General features: G+C 44.8%; 1 protein-coding gene across 3 annotated transcripts; it reads left to right on the top strand.

The window, feature by feature from the left end:
* The first annotated feature begins 3,257 nt into the window (after positions 1 to 3,257).
* On the top strand, positions 3,258 to 8,871 carry LOC147154135 (growth/differentiation factor 8-like). 3 transcript variants are annotated; one of them, XR_015088250.1, is made up of 4 exons: positions 3,258 to 3,634; positions 4,853 to 5,220; positions 5,517 to 7,956; positions 8,065 to 8,871. XR_015088250.1 is itself a non-coding variant. In XM_086042043.1 (3 exons), exons 1-3 carry the CDS (start codon positions 3,307 to 3,309, stop codon positions 5,895 to 5,897), a joined length of 1,074 nt encoding a protein of 357 aa, XP_085898169.1. In that variant the 5' UTR covers positions 3,258 to 3,306; the 3' UTR covers positions 5,898 to 8,871. The 3 variants fall into 3 exon arrangements, 2 of the variants coding, with proteins under 2 accessions (XP_085898169.1, XP_085898156.1); XM_086042043.1 differs by having other exon boundaries at positions 4,856 to 5,220; positions 5,517 to 8,871; XM_086042030.1 differs by having other exon boundaries at positions 5,517 to 8,871.
* The last annotated feature ends 1,799 nt before the right edge of the window (positions 8,872 to 10,670 follow it).

Here is a 10,670-nt window from a genome sequence, read left to right as displayed (position 1 = left end):
CCCCCCAGGCAGGCAGGCAGGCAGGCGGGCGGGCAGGCGGGCAGGCGGGCGGGCAGGCGGGCGGGCAGGCGGGCGGGCGGGCGGGCGGGCAGGCGGGCGGGCGGGCGGGCAGGCGGGCAGGCGGGCAGGCGGGCAGGCAGGCAGGCAGGCAGGCAGGCAGGCAGGCAGGCAGGCAGGCAGGCAGGAGAGCCACGGCAAAATGCTCATTCATCAGCCACCCCGAGCAAGAACAAGAGCAGCGACCCTCGCCTCACCACCCCAACTAGACACAGGAACAAACACAAGCGACACGAATAGCAAGACTCAGCATGTCAAATTTGGAAGTGAAGAAGCCTTTTGGATTAAAAGTGAAAAGATGTCAACATAGAAGAAAAGTCCAGCTGCCTCCATTCAACCTTTGTGGATTTCCAAGACCTGGATGACTGCCAATCTTCACGGACACGTTGATATGAAAACGTGTCGGTCTGACATTTTTGAGGATGTTCCACCGCATCAATTCTAAAAGGAGTGAGTCCTGTAACCCGAGGGCATCTGCGCTGCGGATGGTCTTATCCTGACACCGTCAGTACTGGGGAACGCCATGTGACATTCTGCCTCTTCACCTTGGTGATGATCACAGACTCAGGGTGAAGGCCCATTGGGCTTTGCCCTACAGCAGCACCACCTGGTGCTCTTCCAGGCTTTACTATTTGTGACACAGATTTGACCACTATGAACAAATTCAGTCACTAGTGAAGTACTCGTAAGAAAATCAAGCAAATGAACAGTGGTGAGGGATAATGAAGCACAAGCACCGCACGACCGTACTAAAGTCTTTTTCGGCTACCTATACTTTGAGTACTTGTCTTTTCTGCCAACATTTGACTTTTACTCCCCACATTTCAAAAGAACTAGTACCGTACTTACTTGTACTTTCTATTCCTTACTTTGTCAAAAGAGGCTTGTTACTTTTTTCAACCTCTACGAATGAATGACGACAGCATAAAAAGACGAAAATACAGAGATGGGAAACATCTGAAATGTTGACATTGTGATTGACTGAGATCTACCTACCAAATTTGAATGGTTAAAAATGTCAACAAATATATGAAATCTGGCCCCAAAATCATGAAAATGAAAGATATCCTCCAATTTTTTGAACACTGCAATCACATCCGCTGAATGCCCTGAAAACATGTCACCTTCACCTGCCAATTAAATACTGTACATTCGACTCGGCGCTGCGTTTAGCAGCTAGCTAGCTAACTCGCAGGCTGACATGCTTCCGCGCGACAGAGTCTGGCGGCCGAATCATCTAATCAGTCGCCGCCTCACGCCATCTCGTGCCCGGGTGTTTGGGTTCACATCACGGAGACGCTTGAGAGAAAGTTCAGCGTTGATTAAATACAGCAGCACACTTTAAGTCCGGCTGTGGCTCACACTGACAGACATTTGAGCCCATTTCCTGCTCGTCATAAACCCCACAATGTGTTGCATTTCATCTTCTTACTGTAGCCTCAATAGCGCAAAAGAAATAACACTTAACACCAAGCTGCACTGTCCAGGGAAGACGTGTTTTTATGGTTGTAGGCATGGCTTGCTAGCTTAGCGCATGCTGTAGTGGTAGAAATGGGCCAAGTCATTAATACTCAGGAGCTGGTGGAAGAGAGCCGACTCATGCCAGAAAGTACCACCGTGCCCAATCATGTACTTGGGCTTGGTTTTAGCCCCACCCTAAAAATCCAGACAACTGAAATGCTGAAATAAGAGTTTTGGCTTTATCGCAACAATTCAGTTGCTAAATTATTAGTACCGGTATTTACACATTTACAGGACTTTTCTTCAAATGCATCTAGAAACAAATCATTGAAATCACTTATCAGGGTCTTTGAGCAGCTGAATCTGTACTTCTGACTTTAATCAACCCTAAACCTAACCCCAACCCTAACCCTAACTCTAACTCCAACCCTAACCCTAATCCTAGCCCTCACACCAAGCATAACCCTAAACGTAAACCCGGCTCAATAAAGGTTGTGTAGTGATATTTACCGTGAATGCTGGCCTATGGGCTCCCATCAACTCAACTTCTCATTGCATTTAGTACACGACATACATTATTAGCCCCAATCATCGCCATAAGCCCTGTCTACGATGTATGCCCCATTCCTCACAAGCATAACCCTAACTTTAGATTTCTTGGCCGTCAAGTATTTTTAGTTTACTCATTTCTAAATGAAGATTAGGAAACTCACAAATAGTTTAAAATGAATTCTTCTCACTTGTTTAGTGGGGAGCGAACCGTGAAACCATTTTCGTCTCCTAACCGCAACCATTCTTCCTTTTGATTTTTTGTCACCTCGTTACGCCCCAAGGGGGAGGAAACCCCCTGATCGTTGTGTTTGTGTGTGTATTTCTTTAGGAGGGTCTGGAGGAGTGAGAGGACTTGTGCCTGTGCCAGGCATTAATTGACCTAACCTTAACCCTGACTCATTCCAGGTTGAGAAACACTGGACTAGAAAGCGAGCCGCATCGGCTCCAGCAAGCAGGCTAATCACTAGCTTAGTGGCGTCCTCTGCTGGTGATAATTCCCAAACAACTAATCGGGTCTCTCTGATGCTCTTGGAACCACGGCTGGTGCTGTCAGATGTGAAGAGAAAAATGTTTGGAAAAGCATACTAGAACATGCGAACTTGGCTTGGAGAGAATCAGAGGCACTTGAAATGGTGGGCAGGTGTGTGCTGACTCTCATTTGACATGATATTGAATGTGATTGGTTTATTCTGGACTCAGTTCAGTTCTGAGATTTTGTGGACCCTTGTGTAAAGCCATTATTTGTCTTTTTTTTCTTCGTTTATTTTACCTCCTCTCTCAAAGATTTGATGTACGTATCTACTGCATGTATGTACCTGTACAGTGTATGTATTTATGTATAGTTCGGATTGCACTTCCGGATGAGTCTTTTAAGTTAGGGACTGCTGAAGGGCGATACTATACATTTGTTTGTACTGTACCTTTGAAATAAAGTTCATTCATTTATTCAACATGCTGAACTATTTTCTGATTTTCCATCTGCCTTGTTTTGAAAATAATCTGTTTCCAGCAACAAACAACTCGCTCGGGGCACTCGTGTAGAAGGAAACGACTGACATCCATGGTTAAGCATCATATGAAAGAAAACCCAACCCCCACCCCCCCCCCCCCCCCCGCAAACAAAACAGTGCTACCTCTTTAAATCTGCTTTGGGATTAAACAGCCAATCGTGGAGTCCTGAGGGCAGAGACAACATTTCATGATATAGCGCCACCCCAGCAAGCACTAGTGTCCAAGATGCTCCTCTTGCTCGTTGTGGCTGCCATTCTCTCTGCGGGCTTCTCCAGGGAGCTGAACCGGACCTCCGGGCTGATGGCGGAAGGCATGGAAGCGTGCTCCGCCTGCGAATTCCGCGAGCATAGCAAGCAGATGCGGCTCTACAGCATCAAGTCGCAGATCCTCAGCATCCTGCGGCTGGAGCAGGCGCCCAACATTAGCAGGGACATGATCCAGCAGCTGCTCCCCAAAGCGCCGCCTCTCACGCAGCTCCTGGACCAGTACGACCCGCGGGTGCAAGATGAGGACCGCGCCACCACAGAAACCATCATCACCATGGCAACCAAGTGTAACTAACCCAACTGACCAGACACACTCATTTCACAAACTTTTGCTCGTCCAACATTGATGGGAGCACTTGAGCGGAAAACACAGCAGTAGCACCTTAGGCTTAACAAAGCAATATGAGCTTTTCCAAACAGAGTACAACCTTGATTTGATTCGGTGGCCTCAATCAAATTTGCGTTTTGAATTTTCATGCATTTTAGCTTCATTGAAGACTGCAGAATTGTCCCTGGGCGTGAATGCGAGTGCGATTGGTTGTTGGATGGATGCAGACGCCTGCAGTTGGCTGGCAACTCTCGCCGGCCATAATGAGGTCAAGTGCCACACAAAATGGACGGAGCGATCATGTCTCCAACACATTAGATGGGATCGAGCAGTGCTTGTCAAAGTGTGGTACGCGTACCACCACTGCTTAGTCGGCTCCCTCTGGTGGCACGTGAAAGAATCACTGAATTCATGCAAAAAGTCAAATACATTGAAACAAATGAAATACAATCAAACACATTGAAATGTTGAAAATGTTTAGTTACGCGCAATTTTCATGTGCAATACATTTTAATGGAACGATTTTTTCAGCGGTGTAATTTCCCATACGTAAATGCAACGTTAATACTCAAACTGTGTTATGTTACATTGCATTCAAGTTTTTGTTAATGGAATGTTTTTCTTTACCTTTCATGTACACGACATCACGAGTTCACTTTTGTTTCACTTTTACATACAATACACCGGTATTTCATTTTCAAGAGACCTTATAAGTGATTCGTTATGATTCACGATTTTTGTTCATTTTCCAACGTTCCAGCTTCTTTTTCATTTGCTAGGAGCACAGTGGAACTGGAAATAGTGGCGCGAGTACAACATTTCGGGGCGCACGTGAATCATAAATTGACGTGCAAATTTTAGGGGCGATTTTGAATTTTTAGGAACTAGAGCCAGAATTAAAGCAGTGTTACTGTTCAAACTGGGCATACAATGGAAGTGGCTTAGAATAATATTTCATATACATTTTAGGAATGCTAATTGTTTTTGATTTTCATTTTTTCATTTTTGAAATGGTCCCCAACAACACTCCCGTTTTGGTCATGTGCTGAGCAAAGTGCTGTTTACACTAGTATGAGAGTAGCATTTATTGTCACATGTTGAAGAGGGACCCTGAATGTGATGAACTTGGAAGCGGCTGATATTTGGTTAAACCTTTTCCGTGAACGATGTCTTCCAGCAGACTCCATTGCAAAGGGAAGGCTGTCCTATTGTCTGTTCAGCCTCAGTCCAAAGATCCACAGCGAGAACATCCTGAGCGCTCAGCTGTGGGTTCATCTGCGGCCAGTGCACATGTTCACAACCGTCTTCCTGCAGATCTCGCGCCTCAAACCCGACAGGGAGGGAAACAGCACCCGGGTCCGATTGCGCTCTTTGAAGGTGGACGCCGATGCCGGCGCCGGCTCTTGGCAGAGCATGGACATCAAGTCTCTGTTGCAGGCGTGGCTGCGTCAGCCAGATAGCAACTACGGGATCGACATCAATGCTTTCGACCCTCAAGGCGAAGACCTGGCGGTCACATCGGCGGAGCCTGGAGACGAAGGCCTGGTGAGGGCGCCTTACTTGCTTTACTTGGGTTTCATTTACGTGGACGTCACATCAATATTCAATTGTAAAAGGAAATGTCATTGAAGACTTAGGCAAGCACTTTCTGATGACTTTATCCTAAATACAGTGGAACCTTTGACGTCAAAGGCCGCAAATGGAGAATTTGTCTGTAATTCAGGAAATAGCCAGACTCGAAGTCCCTCGCTAAGAACTGCACGGCAGATGTGCTAACCGCCTGCTGGCCAAATTGAGATTCCACGACATAAGCGTTAACACGGCCACTGGTTCTTTTCCAGCAACCGTTCATTGAAGTCAAAATCCTGGACAGTCCAAAGAGGTCCCGTCGCGACTCGGGCCTAAACTGCGACGAAGAGTCGGCCGAAACCCGCTGCTGCCGTTACCCGCTCACCGTGGACTTTGAGGAGTTCGGTTGGGACTGGATCATCGCACCCAAGCGCTATCGAGCCAACTACTGCTCAGGAGAGTGCGAGTTCTTGCACCTGCAGCAGTACCCGCATGCACACCTGGTAAACAAGGCCAACCCACGCGGCACGGCGGGACCCTGCTGCACGCCCACAAAGATGTCGCCCATTAACATGCTCTACTTCAACCGCAAGGAGCAGATCATCTACGGAAAGATCCCGTCCATGGTGGTGGACCACTGCGGTTGCTCCTGATGCACGCAGCAGGGAGCGGCATGGGAGCAGCATTTCATGCCGCCATTATCTTTACCCTTAGCGCTTTAAAAAAACATCGATAACAGCAGCAGAGTACTGTGCTGTATTGTTGTACAGTGGTAGCTTAACTTAGTTACGAGGGCCTAAGTTGATGATTTTTTCGTTGTTGTCGTTGTTGTTGTTGTTGTTACGAGGCGCCGCTTGATGCATTTTTTGCTTTGTGTTGCGAGACAAAATTTGACTTATGAGCAAGTTTCAAATATGCCGCCACTGGAGTGAAGATTGTTTGAAATTTGTTTGCCGTAGCTGTAGCTACAGTTCAGTGGCCAAATATAACAAGGGTACACACTGAGTTTGGCGTCTGCCGACCCCGGGTGTGTTTTTTTGTTGTTTTTTTTGTTTTTGTTTTCATCTGTGTTGTACTGCTAGCCCGGAGCGAATGGAGGTGCTATAGCTGCTAGCTGCCGGCTCCCCGCAAATGGCTCAGCCACTAGCAGCTCAGGAGCTAGCTGCCATTTGGTAAAAAGTAAAAACATATGCTGTGCCCAAATTCCAAAGGCCGAATTTGAAGGCCACCCGACGAAACGTTCTGGAGCGCATTTGAATCCAGCCTTCTAATCTGGCCTTTGTTTCCATGGAGACAGGCCCTGAGCTAAAGGCTGCTTCGGAGCACTCTTTCGTAACTTAGGTTGCTCAGCTCTTCTTCGCCACTGCTCTTCTTCTCCACATAAAAACTTCAAAGTCTCTTCTACCAGCTGAGCACACTGTTGAAATCTTGCGGTGGTACAGAAGACAGTCAAGTGAGTCACTCGGCTTGTCCGAATTAAAATTAAAATGAATGAATAAAGTAACAGCTTCCATAAGTGCAAATTGTGTGCACGCACACAGTTGTTGTTGTTGTTGTTGTTGTGGTTGTGGTTGTGACTTTTGGTTTATTCCAACGTACACAAAGTACACTAAAAGCTGGAGCGCGTTGACTTCAAGCTGCTAGCAAGATTTGAATGTAGCCTCATTTCAGCACCCCTCACGCCCGTCTCTGCCCAAAGAAACACTCACTAGCGCCGGCGCGCCTACACGCCGGCGCGCCGAGGCTGCTATGTACATTGCTCGCTCACGTGACTTGTTCACGATGGAGCATTGCCAAAAATGAAATGTTACCGGTGATGTTGATGTTGTATTTTGGGGAATGTACAACTAATTAAAAGAGAGGAGCGAGGCAATCAACTTACCCGGTGGCCCAACGGGCAGTCATATGCAGCTTCAAGCACCAACATGTTATCCCTTCTTTCGAAATGTTCTTACTCACCAGCCAAGAAACTATCGTAGTCTCCTTTTCGAGAGACTCTACGAGCAACGGTGCGCAATGATCGATGCATCCCTTGGTCACGCCTTGTGTCTCTACAGTCTCCGATTAGCCGGTTTTGACAAGTTAAAACAGATTAAAAACGAAATTAGAGGCATAAATTCGAGGGCACAGAGGCATGGATTTTTTTCAAAGATCACTTGAATAACATTCTACAGTCAGGTCATACGGACTGTTTGAAAAAAAAGAAGGAATTCTTGTTGCTGCTGTTGATGTATTACTACGGCAAACTCTACCTTGAATAAAACCGGTTTATTTCTTTATATTGGCTGTTATTCTGTCGAGAGTTCTTTTCGCTGGATTAAGTGCATTTAAATGGGGAAGACTGATTTGATAAAGAAGTCAATTGAGTTACGAGCTTGGTCAGGGAACAAATGAAACTCCCGAGTCGAGGTACCACTGTTATTTGGTGTGATAGAGAGATGCGAGATGTGTGAGGCTCCCTGCTGCTTGCAGTCTGATTTGAGCTTGGGCCAAAAGAAAGCCTGCAGGATGTCAAGCATGTGCCTTTCTTTGATAAGCGATGAACTGAGTGCCCTTTCTTCCCTGTTGCATGCTTGCAAAGTCCATGCTGAGAATCGAACACCATTCATTTATCAGGACATTGAAGGAGCTGGTGTACCATTTGGAACTACTCCATAGATCATGCGGTATACTTGAGCCAACAACGCTTGGATTCGCATTTTCAAGAAAGCGGTGAGTGATCGATTCCACCAATGGCATCCAATTTGACAGTAGCTTGGTGGTTGTTGGCTTGAGAACGTGAAACATACTGACCTTTTTATACAATCTGTGAAATTGCAGGAAATGTACTGCACGTAGCACGTTGGGCCTGCGGCTGCAAGGATTAGACCGGGACATTGAAAAAAAAAAAAAAAAAATCTCCACGGGAGGTTTTGTCTTGATTTGATGCTGAGTGCAGATGTCCTGGCTGTTGTTGTACTTCACGGGGATTTGTGACCTAAACGTTCTGCTGGAACACAGTGTCCAAAAATGATATTTCTCTTATTGCACTGAACTTGAGTTCACATTCAGATATGATATGTCAAGCTGCAGCAAAATACCTACAGTATATTAGGTAGTCGTTAGTACTGTGTTTGAAAGTCCTGAGGGGCTGTTTGTGTGAGTTGAATCCAATGCTTGTTTTTTCAATTGCAGGGGAAGTCAACCCAAACATTTTTTTTTTCAAGGATATGTTCTATGCAGGCCCCCTAGTTGAAACAAGGCATTCCGATTAATATTGTGTTTGTGGAATATGAGTCAAGCAGCAAAATCTAGCCATCTCAGGGGTCGGCCATTTTTTCACTTCTGTCAACTGAAAATGACATCACAGATGCCCTGAGGGCTCAAATAACCACCAATCATGGCTCGGTTTCAGAAAGCAGGTGAGCTGTGATTGGTCGTTACCTGAGCCCTGACCACCTGTGACAAAACGGCCGCCCCCGGTGTTGGCTAAAAACAGGATGGATTAACGCAATATTTATCAGAATGCCTTGTTTCAAATAGTGAGCTTTCTAATTGACAGAAAAATCAAATGATTTTTTTTGCAATAAATAAAATGTGCGATTAACTACGAGTTAACTATGAAAAATGCGATTAATCGTGATTAAATATTTTAATCGTTTGGCAGCACAAATATATATACATATATATATATATATATATATATATATATGTATATATATATATATATATATATATATATATATATATATATATATATATATATATATATATGTATATATATATACACATATATATAAGCTCCTAAATGTTTGCCGTCAACGTTATTAATGGCCACATTATGCCGCCGTCCCTGTGTGACCTATATCTTTGCTGCTGTAACAATGAAAATGTTCCCACTGTGGGATCAATAAAGGCATTCTTATTCTTATTCTTATTATATACATACAGAGCAGGGAATTTTACTAAAAATTGAGCGTCCATTATTCGTCATCCGTCTGTAGCGCAGATAACCTCCGTTGTCCGTCATTCGCCTCTTTTTCGTTGAAGAGAATAGTATCTGCCTATGGGCCGGTCCGCCTCTGATTTGAAACGGGCTTTCATCAACGATTCTGACTGCAAACTTCAATAGCCTCATTAGAAGGCGGTGATGGTGCTACACCGGGATTAGGGGGGAATACAGCCCCATCAGAAATCTGTTAATGATAATGCAATTTTATTTGCAGTGGCTTTGCTTTTGTGTATTACCTCATAATCAACTTCAATCTCATGCACTAGCTAACCGCTAGCTACCTAACAGCCAATCAGGGTGAGCAATTGTCACAGACGGCAGACACCATTTTGCATATTTCGATCAACTACTCGCTGAATCGCTAATTCATCCAAATCACATCTAAAAATCACAATGACACAAACGTATCGTAATTCTTCAAAACTGTAAATGCAGATCTGGGCATTCCGTCCAGATGTCCATTTTGCGGCCTGTCGGCCAGAGGACGAGAACACTTTCAAAAAGGGTGGACTAAGCAAGGACGGAGGTAAGTTTTCGTCCGTCCCTCTAATCATTCCTAACCGGGTCAGGTCTCGGCTGACGTCTTGTGTTGGGTTCTTTTATAAAGCAAGACTGCCTTGCTAAGCCTGCACAACACTGGAGTGCTCTTTTTCATGTACCTTCCCTGCCTGCAGTATTGTTCTCACAGACATAGTCTGCCCTCTAGTGGACGCCCATTTCACTGACGAGGGAAAAAAGACACTGAAAGCTATGACCCGGAAGCGGAAGACGTTCGTTCTCCTCTTAAAATAACATTATATTATTGCATAACATTTTGGCCGCCCCCCCCCCCCCCAAACACACACACACACACACAAACACACACCCAAAGGCTGGCAGAAAGTTTACACTCACTTCACTTTGCTCCAATAGAGTGATGTCAGATCCTGCATGTGAAGTTTTTTTTTTTTAGAGGGCAAAACTACCACACATTAACAGGGTGAGAAACAACATGGTGGACACACAATAAATTATTTAACACTTTAATTAAATATAACCAATAATGAATGTACTTTTGTACTGTATTTATTTACATTTATTCATCTAAATAGGGAATGTCTCTTTGAAAATAAAAATTTGCTGCTTTAGAGACATCAACATGCATTATTATTATTATTATTCATATTTATTATTTACATTTTTTATTTCATTTACAATGTATGTAATTGTCTCATGTAACGGGCATTAAGGTGCCATAAACTTGAGTTTCTGCAGAGTGCACCGGAAAGTAACAGAGGTGGAGGACGATAGGTTTCAGTTTCGGAGGCTATTGCAGTTCTTTTCGCTTTCTCTGAAAACACGTGGTCATCGCAGCGGCTGTTTCAATAAATGATACACCCCCCCAAGACAACGAGTCTCTGGTTTATTTATCATACAAAAATATATACTGGGAGTA

This window comes from Filicampus tigris, chromosome 1 (genome assembly GCF_054856515.1).
Source record: "Filicampus tigris isolate MCC_2025a chromosome 1, RoL_Ftig_1.0, whole genome shotgun sequence".
In the NCBI taxonomy this organism is placed as follows: Eukaryota; Metazoa; Chordata; class Actinopteri; order Syngnathiformes; family Syngnathidae; genus Filicampus; species Filicampus tigris.
This window is presented reverse-complemented; position numbering and strand designations above follow the sequence as displayed.